Raw genomic sequence first — 20,730 nt, 5'->3', positions numbered from 1 at the left:
TCCGTACTTCTGAAAACTGTAAACAATCAGCGCGACGCTTCAGTGATCACCCTGACCTTTCAGGGTCGAGGTCATGGGTCACGACATTTGCTTCCCGATTTTGGCCATATTCGGACGTACGGGGGCGCAATCACATTCAGGCCAGATCGGAATACATCAATCTTAGTTGCGCTGCGTGCAGACGCCGAAATTACGGGATTTTTAGCGACAAAAATGAAGCAAATACGCCTATTTCACTGTGCCGGATATTTCCGGCACTCAAGGTATATGGTTATTCAATATGGCGCCGGAAATATCCGGCGCCATAGGTAGTCAAGGGGTTAAGATCCAGCAAATTTATGCAGCAAGCAGAGAACACAACAGATTAGCATCTTACATTACTGACCAAAGAAACAGTTTCAGAAAAATCAGAAATACTGCAAGTGAATTTAAGTTTTCAGGATGTTCACCTTATTTGCCCACCTACTGACATACTGCACCATATTTTCTGTAATTTGTACTGATTGTACCCCAACTTTAACATTACAGAGCCCGTCGAAGAAGACAAGTTACATATAGCAAGAAAGATGATCACAAATGAACAGATTAACATGTACAATGATGCTGCTCTGGAGATACTGTGAGTTTCTTTGCCCTTTGACCTCTGCTTCTTTACCTTGACCTTGACCATCAGCCATATATGTACACAGAAAGACATCAGCCATACTGTACATTGAATGATATTCTACCAGTAGTTAGAGCGATCATAGATGAAACACGGAAACATTTTTGTACTCTTTAATACAGATCATCATGTTTCCTCTTGATGATTTTAGTATTTGATCTTCTACAATGTACAGGGTCTTCTATATTTTTAAAATAGTTTTATCAGTGCACTGTTTGCTGATCCTGTGATCAGAGCTCACGATAGATGTTGTTAGGATTTTACATTTCAGTTGTTACTGCAGTAAAACAGACAGCTTAGAGCAGATACTCATATATAGCTTTATGTAATGGTTTACTTTTAAGGGGGTTTTATTGTACTGGTATTTACAAAGGAAAATAAAATGCAAGATGTTAACAAAATATCTGTGTTATATTGTGAGGATTTTTCATACTTAAAACAAAGTGGAGTACCGAATGTTGTAAAATAACCCACATTTATTGTTTTCTTTTAATAACCAGCAAAAGAGTAATAATTGGTATCATAAAAGAATAATATCGGTATCATAAATGTTTGAGAATATAATGCCTGATGGCTAATAATGTCTAGTAGAAAAATCATCAATCACAAATTTTTTCACAAAAAGTATATTTTGTTATTGGTCATTGAGCAGAGAGAAGCCTACAATAAGATTTCTATCTGAAGCAGCAGCTTCTATTTGGAAATGTTTTAATCACCCAAAAGGGGACAAATCCGAAAACCCCGCATGCAGCTTCTATTACGTACATTTTCCTGATCTTTTTTACAGTCCAGTAGTATCTCGCCATGCTGACTAGTTGCTATTGTTATACAAATGACCCTTGGTCTTCTTGTGTCGACACTGACCCACTACAAAGTCACTTTTTCTTTAATTTCTCTCCACTATATTTTTTTTCCTCTTTATTTCTTATTAGACCGTAAATTATGGAAATTTAGAGTGTGTATTTGGCATGTACCATACATGTAGGACGACAGAGTAGACTTTTCACATTATTGTGGCGGTGTAGATTCAAAGTACTCGTAATTTTGAAAATAAATTTCAATTTTGACAAACTGTAGTGGTTTCTGAACTGGCGTTTCTTGCTTTGACAGAGAGCCAACATCAGTGAAGACTTGGAAATCCGCCGCCCAGGTATCAACAATCAGTAACAGTACTGAGGATGGTCTGCATGTAAACCGACCACTCCTTCAAATTGTAAGTACTTACAAGCATTGCGTTTTCTTCTTGGTGCAAAACATTTGCTTCAAGTGACAGTAATTGTAATGTCGCCTATTTTTCCTGCAATTTTGTTTGATTTCCTGCTCACAGAAACTCTGAAATTGTCAGGTTAGAGTCATCAAGGAAGCATCAATTAACTGATGTGACATGTCATAAATTTCACTCCAGACCTAAACAACACCATGTACTTATGCCTTTGGACTGTATTCAGCATTTAAGCAATACTGTTTTCTCTGCCAGCGCAGAATGGACAAAAGCAAACTTTACACAATGCACTCAATGTACGAAGTGAAGCTGGGTACATTATTGAGTGCAAAGTTTGCTTCAGTCCTTTATCAGCAAGGAGGGATACATTATTGCTATTATTTTTTAGTTTTGGCAATGCCAGTGAATTTGTAGATGTACGGTAGAAAACATCTGGGGCTGAAATGCTAGATTATAGGATACATTATCAGTCATAATCTGAGGGTATGACGTCACAAAATACATGTATGATATTAACCCTTTGAGCGCTGTAATTTTCTCCCGCCAAAATTTTAGTGCAAAATTTTACCAATTTTTATGAATTTTTCTGTAATTTTTTGATAAATTTGGGCCAGATGGACATCACATTTCATTGACTACAGTCTCTTCTGAAAATTTTGGCAAAAATCTGAAAAAAATTGACAGGGGTTTATTTTATGTAGGGGACAAAAATAGACTTTGGTGTCAAAGGGTTAATAGCTGCAAGGTCATACCTGATTAATGAACGTTTGAGGGTCTCAAATTTGTGACATTCAAAAATTTTAACCTTGACAATGAAAGCCAGTTTGAATTTCCAATATTGTTGTCGAACCCCATGTGTCTGGCTTTTTCAATCCATAAGTCTGACGCCAGACTCGCATTCTGGATGATTAAAGAGACTGGCTGAACGTGAAAATGTATGAACAGAGAATTTGCATAAGTTTCAAACTTTCATTTTCGAGGGCCATTTATAATTTTTAATGGGTTTCTCATACAGAGTATGTCTTCATGCACAGATGCACATCAAATCTTGGTCTGCCGACGTGTGTGAAGTCACATCAACATGCCACATTCTCTTTGTTTATTTTAGTCACATGTTTCTTTTTTTGACACCGTGGTATTGACAAGCTGTCAGACTGAACAGCCAAATTGTAACAGATGCATGACATGTACAATAACTTTTCTTACACACTTCATGGTGGCAATAATTTGGATGGCTGGCAGTTGATTTATTTAACAGTGACTCTACCAAAAGTGCAAATTTTTCTATGTTCCTTCAACATTTAATCCTTTTCCTGCTAGACTTCCCACCTGTCAAGTCAGTATTGAGCCAAAACCTAGTATATTTTCTCCCACTTGGCTTGGTACCGGTATGTTACAGGAACTTTAGTCAGTTAAAATCATGTTTACAGGATCTATGTTTTCAGGGGCCTTCAAATGTTCATTTTTTTTTTCTAAAATGCATCACCAAGGACGTGTTGTGTTTCACTAGTTTTAACCAACTTGACCTGGCGGTGTCAAATGAACTTGAAAGGATTAGGGATAATGTTCTGGTGTCTATAAAATGAAGGCAGTTTGGCAAAGTATGTGGATCATCAGAGATGGCAGCTAAATAATGTGATTTTCTATTGATGTATCATATCTAGAGCCTACTACCAGTATATTGAGATATTGACATACCTGTCATGGTGTCATGCTCTCCAAAGCACAGACATCATGATAAAGAGGCCTGTCAAGCATTTAGGCATTCTGTCCAGTAGTGTTCATGGATCCCAAATATTCACTAAAATACTACAGGTGGCCTCTTCAAGATAGTACATGCCAACGAAAATGAAAGACTTTAACCTGTGCTGAAACTTTCCTTAAGCAAACTTTCAATAAGCCTTTTTCAAAATCAAGATTAAAAATCAGAGGTTTGAGTGCATATTTGGTACTAGAGAAACAAATTTCCCAATATTTACAGGTTTTGAAATTCAAAATGGCTGCCATCTTTGTGTTAACTCTATGGGAGAAAATAAAATTCCTGATTTCTAAAAAACTAAGCTGCTGAAAACTTTATTTACTGTATAAGCTGCGAAATAAAGCTCTCACAAGTAGTAGATCAAAACTTGTAAAGGTTTTAGAGTCTGAATATCTGTCCCCGAGGCGCATTCTACCTTAATGATAGAACTTCCTGGTATATAGGTATGATTCATTTTTCACAAATAGTCAAACTACCTTGCAAACCAACCGCCCCACTCTCATTATTGGATGTGAGAATGCAAACACTGACTCCTATCTCATTTATGTGTATTTACAGGATGTGCAATTGATTTTGAACCGGTATTGCAATGTCAAATACAGACCAGATGATGGTGAGATTTACTGCTGTCAAAAAAAGGAAGAAATGACCCTGATACAACAACTTCTGTTTGTCATATTTGTTATCAGGTAACTACCTAGGTATCCCTTGTTCCGTTACATTCATACTCACCCCAAGCAAATAACTTTAAAGCCTCAGTAGATGTTGCTGTCAAAGATTTTTATTTTTGCAATGTTTTTGTTTCAAGTGTCAACCATAAGTACGTGGTCTTCTCTACAATACCCAGTATTTTGCTGCAGCCTGCAAACATGTATCTAATAGGTCCATTGTGACAATGCACTTAGCTGATATATGCAATCTTGACTGGCCAAACACTCAACATCCTTTTGGAAGTACTCTAAGGGAGCATAATTGATAGAACAAAACTACTGAAAAATAATCTCAAGTTTTGGTAATCGGATCTTTTCAAAGTCCATGTTTGATTCACTTTCAGTTTTTTTTCCGGAGCTTTCCTCAAAGTCAAGAGGAAGATTATGTCACTGAGGCCAACCGCCAATCAGTCGGATCAAAAGGAAAGCACCGTCGTCGTGATTACAGAGAACGTACAGAATGGTCCGGTTGCTGATGGGGAGAATGCCACACCTGTCAAGAAAGAGACACCGCCACCTTCCTATGACTACGTTGAAGTAGCATGGGCTCTTGGTAAATTTGGTCTCATCATGATTTACTTTCACATATGTGACAGGTTAGTCAAATATTTCTTCTGTACCTTATTCTGTAGGCGTCAATGTGTGACTAAGTTTCCCATGCAGCTTTGATGAAATATGTACCTTATTCTGTAGGCGTCACTGTGAGACTAAGTTTCCCATGCTGCTTTGCTGAAATCGTATGGCATATTGTTGCAATGGACTAAACCAAATGCGAGTGGACCATTATAGTAAAAACAAAACCATGCGCACAATTGCGCATAGTAATGTTTGTATTCCTATACGCATTTGCACATGTGCATTGGTTTGTATCATCATCAAGTGATCTCTTTGGTGTCCTGAGTCAGTTGAATGCCAAGTAGAATCATTAGGACACATTTTTCTTACGGTAGTATGCTCAAATTTTCCCAAATGAAACTTTCATTTTTCATTTTTCTATAAAGTTTGTGTGTGCGATATGTGATAGTGAGCGTAAGTGCGTGAGTGCTTCACGAACTCTACAACGTATGGAGCGGTCTCAGTCAGAAAAATGTAACAACTTAGCCGGCTATTGAACCACTCTTTTTGAGAGTGGGGATTTAGCCGTGCGGTTCTCTCTGTGGCCTAGCCTCTCCACTAGGCGACTGATGCCATATGTTGTGGTTTGAACCCAATTGAAAACTAGCCGTATTTTCATTCTTTTACCAAATCAACAATAAAAACCAGGGGTCACTGTGCAAAGTTAGATCAAGTTATACAAATTGCTAAACATTTTGTGATATTTGAAATTCAAAATGGCTGCCATCCCTGTGTTAATACTGAAATTAACAATTTTCAAAAATCTAAGATAGTGAAAGATTTTTTCCAAGTGCTTTAAAGTGGCACTCCCACTTGGTAACATTTTTAAAACACATTTTTTTAGTGCCAACGGTCGATATTTGACGTGGCGACTGCGCGCGGATCGCGAGATATCGATAAAAACATGTCTTCAAAAAAGTAAAAGTTTGAATTCCGGTGGCCCACCTAAATTCAGCTTCCGAACATCGAACGTTCGGCACTGGGGCCATTGTCAACTAAGCTATGGAGTACGAGTCTACACTGACGCTGCTGTACGCCACAGTACCACTTGCGTCGGTGATCGGTCATGCCCCGTGGGAGAAAGCTGAGTCTTACTGACTTGGTGAAAAAACGAAAAACAATTTTTGCTGATTCCACCAGAATTCGCATAGGTGACTAGCCCAGTTACGTGCGGTTGATACATAGCGGCCACCGCGTGGTATGCATAGACGCATACCACGCGCGCGGCGAACCACACGTACTGTGTGGCAGACGACAAAATGTAGTCATCGGAGGCGGCTAATATTTTACACGTAAAAACTGATGTTTATGTGGTATTGGTTAAAAATATAATACAACTGATTTAGAATAATGAAAACGACAAAAGCTAAGAAGAAGTTTTCAAAAACTGACCTGTGGTAAAGGCATAATGCTGTATATAAAGTCTTCGAAGTGGGAGGTAAAATTGCGTCGTTCGAACTTATTATGGACTCCCTAGAATATCGTCAATCAGCACAACAACAAACCTTCGGGGGATTTCGCGTCATAATCAGAAACGATCGTAAAACTTCGGGATGTGAAAAATACGCTCGGGAAATGACATGTTTTTATCGATATCTCGCGATCCGCGCGCAGTCGCCACGTCAAATATCGACCGTTGGCATTAAAAAAATGTGTTTTAAAAATGTTATCAAATGGGAGTGCCTCTTTAAAATGAGTCCCCAAAAGTGGTTGATCAGAAAAGAAATTTTAGAGTCCGAATATCTGTCCCCGAGGCGCGTTCTACTTAAAAGGCAAAGAATATTGAAAATGTAAGGTGTACTTAAAACTTAAAAAAAGACAATAACACTGCTTTCTTGGATATACAAACTTTTTATTTGTCAACATAATACTGAAATCATTGATATCCTTCCTCTTATTCACACATGACAAAATTTTAGTGCAACATTTTACCAGTTTTTATCAATATTTCTGTCATTGTTTTGATAATTTTCAAGCAAATGGACGTCATTTTTCATTATTAGCTACAGTTTTTTATTAAAATTTTGAAAAAATCTGAAAAAAAAATTTCTGGGGTACATTTTATATGGATGACAAACAATTACTTTGGCACTCAAGGGTTACTACATAAGAGTATTTAATATTAGTGTTTTTTGACATTGAATTCATCTCTTTGCTATTATCAGGACTGGATTCATACCCAGGGAGCAGAAACACTACACTCATCTTAGGTTTTTCCTTCCGTTGTGTTATATTACCTTGTTAGGATTCTTTTTCAACAGTAGGACTTCCCAGGTAAGCCTTCATTTTAATTTTTGTCATGCTTGTTGCTTTAAAGAGATGCTAATCAGATTTTAAATTTTACATGGTATTGGATGCAGATAGAGAAGTACATGTATGTGTAATAGATACACAGGACCCCTCCCCCACTTCCCCACTTATCTCCGGGCATTGACGGCATATACATAGGTCTATTTTTCAAGCATCAGGGATGTAGAAAATACCCTGCTGTCGGCAGAAACACCTAGCTGTCAGCTAAAATTTGATAGCTGTAAAAATTATTAGCCAATTAAAATATTAGTACAATTTACACAATTTGATGTGCTCACACACTACTTGTAACTGCCTATACTTTTATTTTTGCCCCTATGCGAGTAAATAAAATTTTCTGTCTTGAACCTTCAAAAATTTATCTTCAATAAAATGAACTTTGCAGATTCTAAAGTTAAAAATATGTGGACAACACTGCATACTCCAATAATAATGAAATCTACAATTTTATATACTCTTTATTTTATTCATCATCATGATCACACAAAATCCATATGAATTTTCAGCAACAAGTTTTGAATTGTGATCAGAGAAGTCGATCATTCAGTGTTTTGAGACACCGGATTTGAAATGTGGTAACAGAATTCATTTGATTTTTCAGCCACAAGTTTTGAATCGTGATCAAACTGAGGAGTGGAAGGGCTGGATGCAGCTTGTTATACTTATCTATCATATGTCTGGTGCTAGCAGTGTAAGTCTTACTCCAAAAGTAGCAATACTTTGCCATAATTGTGCTAGCAATTATCAAAGGCCTGCCTCTTTGCACACGAGGGACAGAGTAAATCTCTGTAATATAAACGAAGAATCTTTGTCAAAAAGTGAAAATATGATCTAACTTATACACTTACATGTATTGGTACATTTTATCATGTAATTACACCTAAACCTAACCTCCTACCATTGTTGTATCAACGTAAAGAAGGGATTTTTATGAAAGTTTCTCTTTGGTCAAAGATTTTTTGAAATGCTAGCTGGAATCATGCATATTTTTGGTTCTCCTTTGTAAAGAGAACATTTCGTCTGTAAAAAGTGTCATTCTATTCAAAGTCTATTATAGACGTACCAGACTTGTGTATGTGTGAACTAGAATTTTGGAAACTTCCCTGGGCCATCAAAGTTTAGGTTCATTTAAAATATAAGTTTTGTCGAGACTCATGTAACGAAAATCAACATTGAATGGTGCTGTTTGACATTCAAAATGGGGGCCATCCATGTGTTAACTCTACAAGAGCTTAAAAATGAGCCCCCACCAGTAGACCAGAAAAGTACTGAAAAAGGTTTGAGAGTCTAAATGTCTGTGCATTCCACCTTACGTGTTTCATTTCAACCATTAGTACTCATCCAATGTTCCAATGTTGGTTTGTTCTTGTTCTCTTTCCTCCAGGTATTACCTATTTATATGCATATCAGAATACTAGTTGCAATGTATTTATTTCAAACTGGTTATGGGCATTTTTCATTCTTCTGGAACAAAGCGGACTATGGAATTATCAGGTTCTGCCAGGTAAGTTCAAGTTCAGGCCTTTGTTTACATTACCATTGTTTGTAGTCAAATGGTAAAGGTAGAAAATACCCAAAATTTGCCAGATTTGGGACTTTCTAATATTTTTCCTCATTTTACACTCTGACACTATTTCAGTATACAGCAATGGTGAAGTATTGCCAAGCATTGCCAGGAAGAATTTTCACAAAAATGTGAATTTCTACAAAAATCTATATTTCTCTACCAGTTTACTGGTTAACTTCATGATGTCATCAAAATACAACTGAATGTAGCAAGTCTTTGAAACAAATTATGAGTTATGGATAAATAATTTATTCATAATGCCCTGAAATTTAGCCAGTTGGTGCACTATAGATATCTCTATTTTACACAAGTCATCGTTGATGACACAGTCCCCACTTGTTAATGGGTACTTTGATTACAGGTCCTCAGAGAGGATAGAGTCCTCTTCATTAGGTCTGTGATAAAAATACTTTTGAATAAATTCGCTTGATACATGTCTGAACTGAGGACATGTATCAAGCAGGAGATGAAAAAATCGTAATAAAATGGCCACATGGCGGCCATATTGGATCGTATCACAGAACAAATCTATGTGCATATGTATGACAGACATCCAGCTCTATGGGTTTGCTCAGAATTAGATATACGCATAATTAATGAGGTACAATATGAAGCATCATAAGGTCTCCCATCATACCATATATGAAGGGTGTACAACTTGTGGTTACTGAGTAATGGACAAATATGTATATTTGAGATCAAAGGTCATCAAGGTCACGTGACATTTTGTCAAAATAATTGTGTTGCTAAGTTATCCAAATTTACCAAAAATCAGACCTCTAGCTCTATTGACTCGCTCAAAATTAGATATGCACATAATTAATGAGGTACAATATGTGGCGTCATAAGGTGTCCATCATACCATATATGAAGGGTGTGGTCACTGAGTTATGGACAAATATGTATATTTGAGGTCAAAGGTCACCGAGGTCACATGACATTTTGTCAAAAAAATTGTATTGCTAAGTTATCCCTATATACAAAAATCAGACCTCTAGCTCTATTGGCTCGCTCAAAATTAGATATGTGCATAATTGATAAGGTACAATATGTGGCATCATAAGCTGTCCCATCATACTATATATGGAGGTTGTAGCACTTTGGTTACTGAGTTATGGACAAATATGTATATTTGAGGTCAAAGGTCACCGAGGTCACATGACATTTTGTAAAAAAAAATTGTATAGCTAAGTTATCCCTATATACCAAAAATCAGACCTCTAGCTCTATTGACTCTCTCAAAATTAGATATGCACATAATTAATGAGGTACAATATGTGGCGTCATAGAGTGTCCCATCATACCATACATGAAGGATGTAGCACTTGTGTTTACTGAGTTATGGACAAATATGTATATTTGAGGTCAAAGGTCACCGAGGTCACATGACATTTTGTCAAAAAAATTGTATTGCTAAGTTATCCCTATATACCAAAAATCAGACCTCTAGCTCTATTGGCTCGCTCAAAATTAGATATGTGCATAATTAATGAGGTACAATATGTGGCATCATAAAGTGTCCCATCATACCATACATGAAGGTTGTAGCACTTGTGGTTTCTGAGTTATGGACAAATATGTATATTTGAGGTCAAAGGTCACCGAGGTCACGTGACATTTTGAAAAAAAAAATAGTATTGCTAAGTTATCCCTATATACCAAAAATCAGACCTCTAGCTCTATTGGCTCGCTCAAAATTAGATATGTGCATAATTAATGAGGTACAATATGTGGCGTCATAAGCTGTCCCATCATACCATATATGAAGGGTGTAGCACTTGTGGTTACCGAGTTATGGACATATATATATATTTGAGGTCAAAGGTCACCAAGGTCATGTGACATTTTGTCAAAATATCTGAGATATCTGCGTGAACAGATGGACTCATGGATGGACTCATGGACGGACATGACCCTATCTATAAGCCCCATGGACTTTGTCCGTGGGGACTAAAAACTGTGTCACTGCATCCTTTTTGCAATATGAATACGATGAGAAACTAAATTTTTTTTTCTTGGCCTTATACATGGGAGTCTATGGACTGCCTTATACATGGGAGTCTATGGACTGCCTTATACATGGGAGTCTATGGAGACTGCCTTATACATGGGAGTCTATGGAGGTGAAAACTAAAAAGTCCTCTAACACGGCCAAATTTGATCGTATCGTGAAACAAATCAACGTGCATCTGTATGGGGTAGGGTACTATCCTTGTGCAAAGTTTGAAAGAAATTGACCTGGGCATCTCTGAGATATCTGCGTGAACGGACGGACGCACGCACACACGGACGGACGGACGCACGCACGCACGGACGCACGCACGGACATGACCAAACCTATAAGTCCCCCGGACGGTGTCCGTGGGGACTAAAAAGGAGTAATTTGACAACCATCACATTAAAACCTAATTTTGACATACAAAATAAAGCATGCCCTTTCATTTCAACTTTTGACCATTTTGTCACCACTAATAAATCATAAATTGACATTGGCAAAACCATGCCTTTGTGTATAATTTTAGGAATTCTACCAAAAGTCTCTCCTCACATCTTCAGACTTTTGAAAATTTTATCATGTTTTGACCAGGACGCCTACATTTTATGTCAATGTGTGTTAGATGTCACTTAATAATTAATAAAAATATGTCAGTTACATCATACAATGACAGATGGTCCTACATGTAGGACCACACCAAATTGCAATGGAAAAGGCCCAACCAAATTAAAAGCTAGTTTCTTTCTGAACAGCAGAGAGCAACGTATGTGTGGTGACCAGTGTATGATATGTGCATCATTTGTAGACCCCCAGTAGATGATAACGAAATGCTTGCATCTTTGTACAATGTCAACCTGGCATGTTTGGTGGAAGGACTTTGGTCATATAAAACATTGTTTACTTTATCGCTAAATGAGATCATGTATGTTGACATACACATATGTTGACATACAAGACTGGTTTCTATTTATCTGATCAAAACATGACAATAAATCACAGATTGTTTATGTACTCAAATAGAAATTTTACATCACATGTCCCCTGAGTGGCCATGGATAATTAAAACACATGCACAGTAAACACAACTAACTGTGTTTGGCCTCTCCCCTTTCCCCTAAACGAAACTTTGGAAGTGCGAAAATCCAACCAAGCCTCATTCTGTATCAGCATACCAGCAATCGGTAATTACGTTGCTATGAAATCAAACATACGCTACCAACCCCAACGCCCCCAAGTATACCCCTCTAATATCAATATTTGCTCAGTGTATCCAAAACGATTGTTACGCTATCTCACTCGTGCACTGAACCACATGTATATGCCAAAAGAAAGCAGGTGTAACGCAGGTGGAGCACTGGCCTGGTACACGTCAAACAATAAAGTGCAATATTTTGCGATACATAAAAAAGTGTAGTAAGATGTTGCAATATGAAAACATGTATTGGACTTTCGCACACCGTAATCGAAATACAGCCAAACCGGTTGCGTTTACCGTGTGCGTGTTTAATTATCCCCACCCCCTTAGAGTTTGCAGACCACAAAGACTGACAATAGAGTCAAGTGTAGAGCGCCCTCTTGTGAAATGGGTAAATTTGTCTTTTGTTTTCAGAGTGTTATGGGCAGATAGGCAGAATAGAAGGTCAAGGGAACACATCCCTTGACTCAAAGATAGAGTTTGGTTTTGACATGAATCACATTGTAACTGTTTTTACAGCTATCAATGAACAAGTAGACAACTTCGGTGATTTTGTAGTAGTTATGACTTCTCTGATTTTTCCCACAGGTGCAGTTCCGACTTAATTGGCTGGTATTTATGCTGTGTCTTGTGATGAACCGCCCATATCAATTTTATTATTTTGTCCCTCTGGTTACATTTTGGTTTATTGTGGTATATCTCACTATGGCTTTGTGGCCAAAAGTTTCAGCCAAATCCGTTGCAGGTGAGCTGTTATTTATTCACAAATTGTAAACAATAATTTTTCTATTGGCAATTACTATAACTGTTGAAGAAGGCCTTTAGGAGGATAAATTGAAGTACTGCTTCATTTGTACAGATAACCTCACACATAACTTAAGCGAAATAAATACAAGTATGTGATATACTGGACAGTATGTATATTGTTCATAGGTATCTCATTGTTTGCAGGGAACATAGTGCATTTTATCTTGAAAATATTATTTAAAGGGCTAGTGGCTATTTCACTTTTTTGTTTTTAATGTCATTAACAGTGTCTTGTTCTACTCCCCAAAGCATGATGAGATACACAGTATTCAGCCTGACAACTCACTCTGAGCATGTGTAGACTGTATTGTTGTTGATACATGAATTCTGGTCAGGACTGGAGTTCAAATGTCAATAATATCAGTCAATTTTACCCAAATATTGAGCGTGTTGACAAGCAAAGTCGTTGATGTTTCAATATGCTTTGGGGAGTAGAACTAGAACTCACAATTGACATACAGAACCAAAATAGTGTAACATAAGATAAGGTTATTCTCAAAATACCGGGATTTATGTCCGAGTACATCGTGCAGTGGAGGTATTGTCCGAGACGCGAAGCATCGAGGACAATGCCGAAGCATACGATGTATGAGGACATAAATCCTGGTATTTTGAGCGTAACCTTATTATTATACACAGCTACTGGCGCTCTAGCTTTCATAATTTCTTTCCCCTTTTCTTTGCTAAGCTATTGTGACAATACTTTAACATGCTAATCTCTTAAATGTGGATTAAACTTTCAGAAAACACCTCTCGTTATGTGTGGATGGTTTTCAAGTTCATTGGACTTTTTGGTATCATTGTGACAGTAGCACTATCAGAGGTAATTACACTAACGCTAATACTGCCCTCAAACCAGAACAAAATAATATATTAACCATGTAACTTTGTTTTAGGAAGTGTACTTTCATTTTTTCTCTCAGAGATAGCTGTCCACATCATAACCAAACTTTCTTCCCAATTTTTTGGAACTTAACATCAATGGAATGAGTACCTGCAGACTACATGATATTTTGACAACGCCAAGTATTTCATGACATTGCAGAGGTATGATCACTGCATGGCTCAATATCCCTTGAATCTAACTTTATTCACAATCAAGGATGACCTCACTCACAAACTTGAAGAACTTCTCTATATTTTCTATGATACATGTAGCAGCAGCAAAATTCTATATCTTCCAAGCTCTTTGGAGTGGGCTGCAACTTTCTGAAATTAGCCGTGCAATTTATGTTAAAAGTATTTTCAATCTTCTCATAAAAAGAAATATGATTTGTTCTATACAGCCCAGGCATCAAGTCAACAGGTCTCTTCTCAATTGCAGGTATTTTTTTATAATCTTTTTGACTGGTGGCCGCTGAAAGAAGCGTTTGTCACATCAGATGGGAAGCTGTACGAGTGGTGGTTTAGGTGGCAGCTTGATAGATTTGTAAGTACAACATATCTTCTTTAATTACATGCCTCGTGTATTGAAAGTCACATGCACCATAGGATTCAATGGTAACTCTTTGATGACGTCGCTGGTCGCATGGTCATCACTGGACTGAAAGTGAACTGGAACTATTTTCAACTCAAGGATTAAAAAATGATCAAATTACATCTTTAACTTAAGAAATGCTTTTTTTACAAAATTATGCGAAAAAAATTCGATAAACCAAATAACAGTAATTTAAATATATCAATGTGCCGTTCGATGATGAAATCCTTCTATTTTTTCAACAGATTTCCTCGCGGCAGGAGACCATTTGCCCTCTTTACGTCAGGCAAATGGTCACCTACCCTCGGGCACATAGTCCCTTGTTTGGGCTGTAATATATACTATCATGCACTATCATTCTGTTCAAAAAAAGTTGTGTTTTGTGTTTAAGGTGGTATGCACCTAAAAAATGAAAGATTCAAACTTGTGCCCAAACTTTCTTTAGGAAACTTTAAACCATTCCCTTTTGAAACCAAGAATATAAATGGAATGGTCTCTGTGCAAAATTTGGTTCTTGAGAACAGGTGAAGGTGTCAGTATGTGAGTTCAAGATTGCTTCTTGATGCCATTTAGTGGAGGATTATTTGTTCTGTATTTTCTTTCAACTGTAGATCATACCATTTGGGATGCTGTTCTCCTTCATGTACATAACTTTAAAAAAATACAACGTCATTCAAGATGGGGATAGTGAAGATGTCTGTAAAGGTTGCACATCAAATCTCCTCACATTTTTAGGCTTTGCAATGGTTGCGGTAAGCATTCTTATATCTTTTCACCCTGTGGTACATTGACTCTCACAATAAAGATGAAGCTTGTATTTGATATTGTGTTCATATATTCAAAAGTGAAATACAATCTGGTTAGACATTTGAAACGCAATCAATCCAGATAGTGTATATGTTTAATCTTCTATTGTCACCAAGATGACATCACATACGGAATTTCAAGGTGTACGAACAGTATGAAAAGCCTGTCTAGACAAATTGCACAAAAAAGAACGATGTTGTTTACATTCCTCTCAGAGCAAAATTTTCATGACTTAAGCATTTACAGTGCATTTCACCTAGGTACCACAACTCAAGCGTATGAGACGGACACAATCCACGTACAAAACACACGATTAGCTTGGGTGTCACGGACACATTTCAAAGCCACCAACTTGTTGATTAATTACAGTAAACCAGCATGGAGCAGCCGCTATCTGGACTGAGAGATAAATAGTTTACTAGACTTGATCTACAATGTAAATGTTTCTTTTACAATGTCAGCTAAGAGTTCAAGAGGTGAAGGTATTCTCAATGAAACTAACTAAAACGCCACACATTGTAGATCAAGTGTATCTCTCAGTCTAGACAGAGCGGCTGCCCCATGCTGGTTTACTTTAATAAACCAATGAGTCAGTGACTTTCAAATGTGTCGTGATACCCAAGCTTATCGTTTGTTTTGTACGTGGATTGTGTCCGTCTCATCGCTGAGTTGCATTACCTTGGTGAAACGCACTGTTATGTCCACAATCAACTGTTGTGAACTACAAAACACAGGAAGCTTATAGTATACATAGTTTCCTTGAACATGTAATAACAACATTATTCTGTTGTTTCCAGTGGTGAAAATTGTTGAATTTACAGTCACTGTAAAATATTGTTCATGTCCATGTAAATGTGTGTTTTGTGTCAATAGCCCTTATCAGGTTGTCAGTCTGACGTAGGAAGGGTTGAAGTATAGATCTTTTGCAGACTACAACTTTCTCTGAGTATACAAGTACAATGTTAGATGGGAGGTATATGAATATTCCTCTTAATAAGGAATGATTTGCATAAATTTTAATGTTGAAACAATACTCATTAACATAATTTGCATGAATGAATTCAAATCCACCTCACATCTTGCACCAAGAGTCTCTGTGTCCAGAAGTTTTAACTATGCAGTGTTCAACTGTTCTACACCAGAATCTTCCATCAAACTTTCAAAAGCTACATCTACCCACAAGGTTCCTTGAACCTCTTTGAACTTTGAAGCCTCCAGGAAAATCCCGGAAAATGAAATTGAGTCCTGGAAAGTCCTGGAAAATTTATAGTCCATCCAAAATTTTCAACAATGATAAGATGATCAGTTATGGTGTCCAAAAGTGATGTGTAACATGATTTGTAAAAAGGATATCTTGAATATGGTATTTGGACCTCAAAAAGTCCTTGAATTTTAAGTGACTTGGAGTGTGTGGACCCTGTACCCATCTGCAGACCAGTAACGTATCTTTTGACATGCACAGCAACGGGTACAAAGTTGAATGGCCTGTAGGATCAAAATGAAGAGAAAAATCTCATCTGTCATCAATAACATTGAAATGAACACACCCATGAAGTAAATAAAATGTTTCATACGGCGGTCTGGAAGTCTTTTAGACAATGACAGCAGACAAATCTTGTAATTTATGAGGGCCTTCGAAAGCATTTACATATACCAACATGTCACATTTTGATCTCTTAACAGGTATACACCATATTTGCTTGTTTGTGTCCCAGCAAGCCAGACTGCAATCAAACACATTCCTATATCAGTGTACTTCCAGTAAGTAATTGTGAGAGATGAAGGAGAGAGTGAGAAGAGTGGGGAGAGTTGGGGAAAAGCGAGAGAGAAATTCAACAATTGAAAAAAAAAATTATCCAAGTAAAGAGATATTGAAAAATGACAAAAACCTAGTGACAAAGGAAAGACCTTACTGTCTGGACTTCTACAAATATTTGTTCAAAACATGCTGAAGAAATGAGTAATAACTGTAAGAGTATGTGGGCCTATTTTGTACCTCTTTCACCAGTATGGTTTGGTCCATGCCCATTGTTGTCAATGGTGATTGTGGACCTGTCAATAGGAAATAGGGGTGAGCAGATTAAAGCTACAGACTGAAAAGACTTGATTAGTCAGAGTAAGATTCAGGAATTTCCAAGTACAGAAACACTTCACCTATTATCTGTCTGTGGCCAGTAATTTGTTTATGACTAATACCTCTTCTCTAATCAAAGACTTGTCTTTTTTAGCTGTTACAATGGTCATGTTTTCTGTTTGAAATTTCACTTTGACATCAAAACACAAACACAGTATAACTTGCACATCCAAGTTTAGATTTATGAATGATATGTTGATTTGCAATTTTGGTTCACTGTACACTGCTCCAGTATACCCTTATTGACTGGCCATGATGGTAACAGTGTACTTTTGTCTGAGGGCCTGCCAGTCGCCCTAAATCAGTCTTGTTTTACAGACTGTTTTGGGTGACTTTCAGGCCCGAAGGAAAACAAAAGTATGCTGTTACCTGAATATTGCCAGTCAATATGTGTTTTTTCACACAACAAGTCCAAAATCAAGGTGTTCTTCAGCTATCATCATTCGTCTTAGTAGGAAATGACATTGCCATCTCCTTTGCACATTCTAGGATGTGTGCATGCATAGACAGCACTTTCAAACTTCCAAAGTCAACAGTTTTTCGGAACTGTTAACATGTAAAAATTTTGGAAACTGTTGACTGGTAACTTGCTCTTTTTCATTTCATTCTATACTTGGCTGATGAAGCTTGCTGTTGTATTTATTGTTTTCCCAAGTGACAGAACTTGGCAAGTGAAATATGTTGTAATTTTTCCTCCATCCACTAGGTAACTGGGTTCATTTTACTTCGGAATGTGCCCGGCAGAGTTCGAGCCAGATACAGCACATTCTTCGCCTGGTTTGGAAAAATTTCTCTTGAGGCAAGTTTATTTCCATGTCTGTATTTGTGTATGAATGTGAGCTTGGGGTCTTGTTAGCTTTATGTAGTTTCTAGTGGGTGTATGGGTGTAGTGGGTGTGTTTGGTGTAGTAGGTGTTTGTGTGTGTTGAGGTGCAGCAGAGTGTTTTTGGTCTTGTGGGTGTAGGTCGGGAGTCTAGTGGGTGTGTTTTCAGGGTATGGTAGGTGTGTTTTGGGTCAAGTAGATGTGTATGTGGTCCAGTGGGTGAGTTTGGAATCGGGTGGATGTGTGTATTGGGGTCTAGCGCGTGTGTGTGTTTGGGGTCCAGTCGGTGTCTGCTTAAGGGTCTAGTAGCTTTGTTTGTAGGGGTCTAGTATGTGTGATTAGGGTCTAGTGGGTTTGTGTGTCAGGGTATATCGGGTGTGTGTTTGGGTCTAGTGGGTGTATTTTGAGGGTTTGTGGTACTATGTAATATTACCTCAACATTAGTTGTTATCTTAGATGTTTCATCTTGTGTTCAATTTATAAAACAGAGATTCTTGGTGTGCTCCCAAATATCTTGTCAAAAATGCATCAGGTTCCAGTTTTCGACAGAACCTGTATGGTTTGAATGTCCAATTTTACTGTCAATGATGGAATTTCAGTACAGACTAGGATCTTTTGCATACCATAAAATTGCATGTTGTACACAAAGCAGTGTATTTGTAAGGCTAAAAGTTTGATGTCCGCATACTTTAGGGACAAGGGGAAGTATATATACTTTGAGAACAAAGGTCATGAAAATATTGGCAAAAGTTACAGCAATGGGTTAAACCAGGACTATGAATGGATCACAGTACAAGCAAAAGTACATGCACAAACACGCACGGAAATATATGTATTTCAACACGTGTTTACACATGTGGGTTTATTTGTACTGCCATCACATGATCTCCTGGATGTACTGAGCCTGTAGAACCTACTGTTCATGCTTTTTATTCTGGAGTAGAACCATTGTCCCTTCAACATGTCTTATCACAGAAATTTGATGCAGTATACAATTAGAATTTTATACCATCACAACCAATTTTAACTGTACCGTTCTATCATCCATTTCTTCAAAACATAACAGTTTTTATCATATTTTTTGCCTTACAGCTGTTTATAGGACAATATCACATCTGGCTTGCAGCAGACACTAAAGGAACTCTGATATTAATCCCAGACTACCCCGCAGTGAACTTAACAATCACATCATTCATCTTTGTGTGTGCGGCTCATGAAATATTTGTGACCACGGTCCAACTGCAAAGCTTCTTCGTTCCCAAGGAGTTGAAAGAACTTTTCAAGAGGCTTGCGGTTTTCATATGTTTGATGACGGGGCTCCTCTTCTACAGGACAGGATCAGCCTTTAAGATTTGACCTGGGCAAGCCAGAGACAGAGGGCGCTGTTTATCTTTTGCATGTGGATGTGGACAGGGTACGTGGAGAACGGCAGTGGAAAAGAAATGTATGGGAAAAGATAGAAAGAGGTTCAGTGGGCAGGGAATGTTATACATATGGTATGTGTGTATAAGGGGCTGTAGGATTCATGTACCTAAAAGGTATGGTAACTTATAAAAGTGAACGCCATTCTGATGGTTAAGGTGTGTTTTTTTTAAAAAAACCAATGGAACATAAAGACAATGACGTGAGTACACTCCATGCTGTGTGATGCATGGCTAAATCTTCCAACATACAATGCATTGCTATTACCAGAAAATAGCATCCCAATAATACACAACAAATGCACATCAGTGTTTTTATACTAGACATGTTGCGTATTTAATTTTTACTTTGTTCGCTCAAATGCTTAATGTCTGTTATCAGGAACACCTTCATGAAGTAGACCTTTGTGTTCGGTCACAATCTTACATGTACTCGGAATTAGTACACTTTACCACACCCCAGGCTGCAGAGTATTTCATGAACATTACAACTATGGTTAATTACTTCTGTGAGAACTCCTGTATAATAGAATGCACAGTGCAAGATCTGAGGTACATGAATTGATCATGAATAATTATGTCCACATCTGCATATTCAATCAACAGTCATTTAGTGCACTGAACATGCTTGAATACTGGTGTGATGCAGTTTTAACATCACATGTCCTAAATTGCAATTTGTGTACAGTGACATTAAACAAGCCTGTAAGTTGACTTTCAGGGTATGCCTCTTAGGCTTTGGTTTAAACTTCTCTGCCACATTTGCAACATTCTTTTGAGATGCATCAGACCCCATCCCGAAATATCAACAGATGTCTTAATGTGTACAGTAGTTTCAGGTGATTACTTCATGAACGTTAGTTGAATAACAAGCCACAAATTTGAAATGTGTTTATCTATACACCACTAATTGTCACACAGGATTTGCTTGGCAAGCAATTGTATGTGGAAGTTATCTTATGTCAAAGTTAAAAATGCAGCTTTATTTTTTGTGTGTCCTTTGGGGGAAAAAATCAATACTTTTTTAGTCGGTAAACCAGATGTAACTAGTTACAGTATTTTATAAATTATTCTACAGGGGTGGTTTTACCGTTGTTTGAAAATTTTACAATTTCCTTTTTAAATCAAGTATGATATTCCAAATGATTCAAAGTTAAAATGAGAATAACACTGAGTTTCCATATCCATGGGAGACATTCCCAAATTCATCAAGGAATCTCCAAT

At 37.4% G+C, this 20,730-nt stretch overlaps 1 protein-coding gene across 2 annotated transcripts in view; it reads left to right on the top strand.

Moving 5' to 3' along the window:
- Positions 1-20,254, top strand: part of LOC139144021 (N-acetylneuraminate (7)9-O-acetyltransferase-like) — a 40,696-nt gene extending 20,442 nt beyond the window's left edge. Inside the window, exons 7-20 of one of the 2 annotated variants that reach the window (XM_070714664.1) lie at positions 529-619; positions 1,775-1,877; positions 4,204-4,334; positions 4,700-4,951; positions 7,136-7,244; positions 7,882-7,971; positions 8,665-8,784; positions 12,627-12,783; positions 13,589-13,668; positions 14,170-14,274; positions 14,934-15,074; positions 16,813-16,890; positions 17,970-18,062; positions 19,178-20,254. In XM_070714664.1, coding sequence (XP_070570765.1) covers positions 529-619; positions 1,775-1,877; positions 4,204-4,334; positions 4,700-4,951; positions 7,136-7,244; positions 7,882-7,971; positions 8,665-8,784; positions 12,627-12,783; positions 13,589-13,668; positions 14,170-14,274; positions 14,934-15,074; positions 16,813-16,890; positions 17,970-18,062; positions 19,178-19,441 — 1,814 coding nt within the window. In that variant the 3' untranslated portion in view covers positions 19,442-20,254. Of the gene's footprint in view, positions 1-528; positions 620-1,774; positions 1,878-4,203; positions 4,335-4,699; positions 4,952-7,135; positions 7,245-7,881; positions 7,972-8,664; positions 8,785-12,626; positions 12,784-13,588; positions 13,669-14,151; positions 14,275-14,933; positions 15,075-16,812; positions 16,891-17,969; positions 18,063-19,177 lie in introns of both variants that reach the window. The other variant, XM_070714663.1, reaches the window with a different exon arrangement.
- Positions 20,255-20,730: the final 476 nt, after the last annotated feature.

The sequence above is a fragment of the Ptychodera flava genome, chromosome 11 (genome assembly GCF_041260155.1).
Source record: "Ptychodera flava strain L36383 chromosome 11, AS_Pfla_20210202, whole genome shotgun sequence".
Classification (NCBI taxonomy): domain Eukaryota; kingdom Metazoa; phylum Hemichordata; class Enteropneusta; family Ptychoderidae; genus Ptychodera; species Ptychodera flava.
This window is presented reverse-complemented; position numbering and strand designations above follow the sequence as displayed.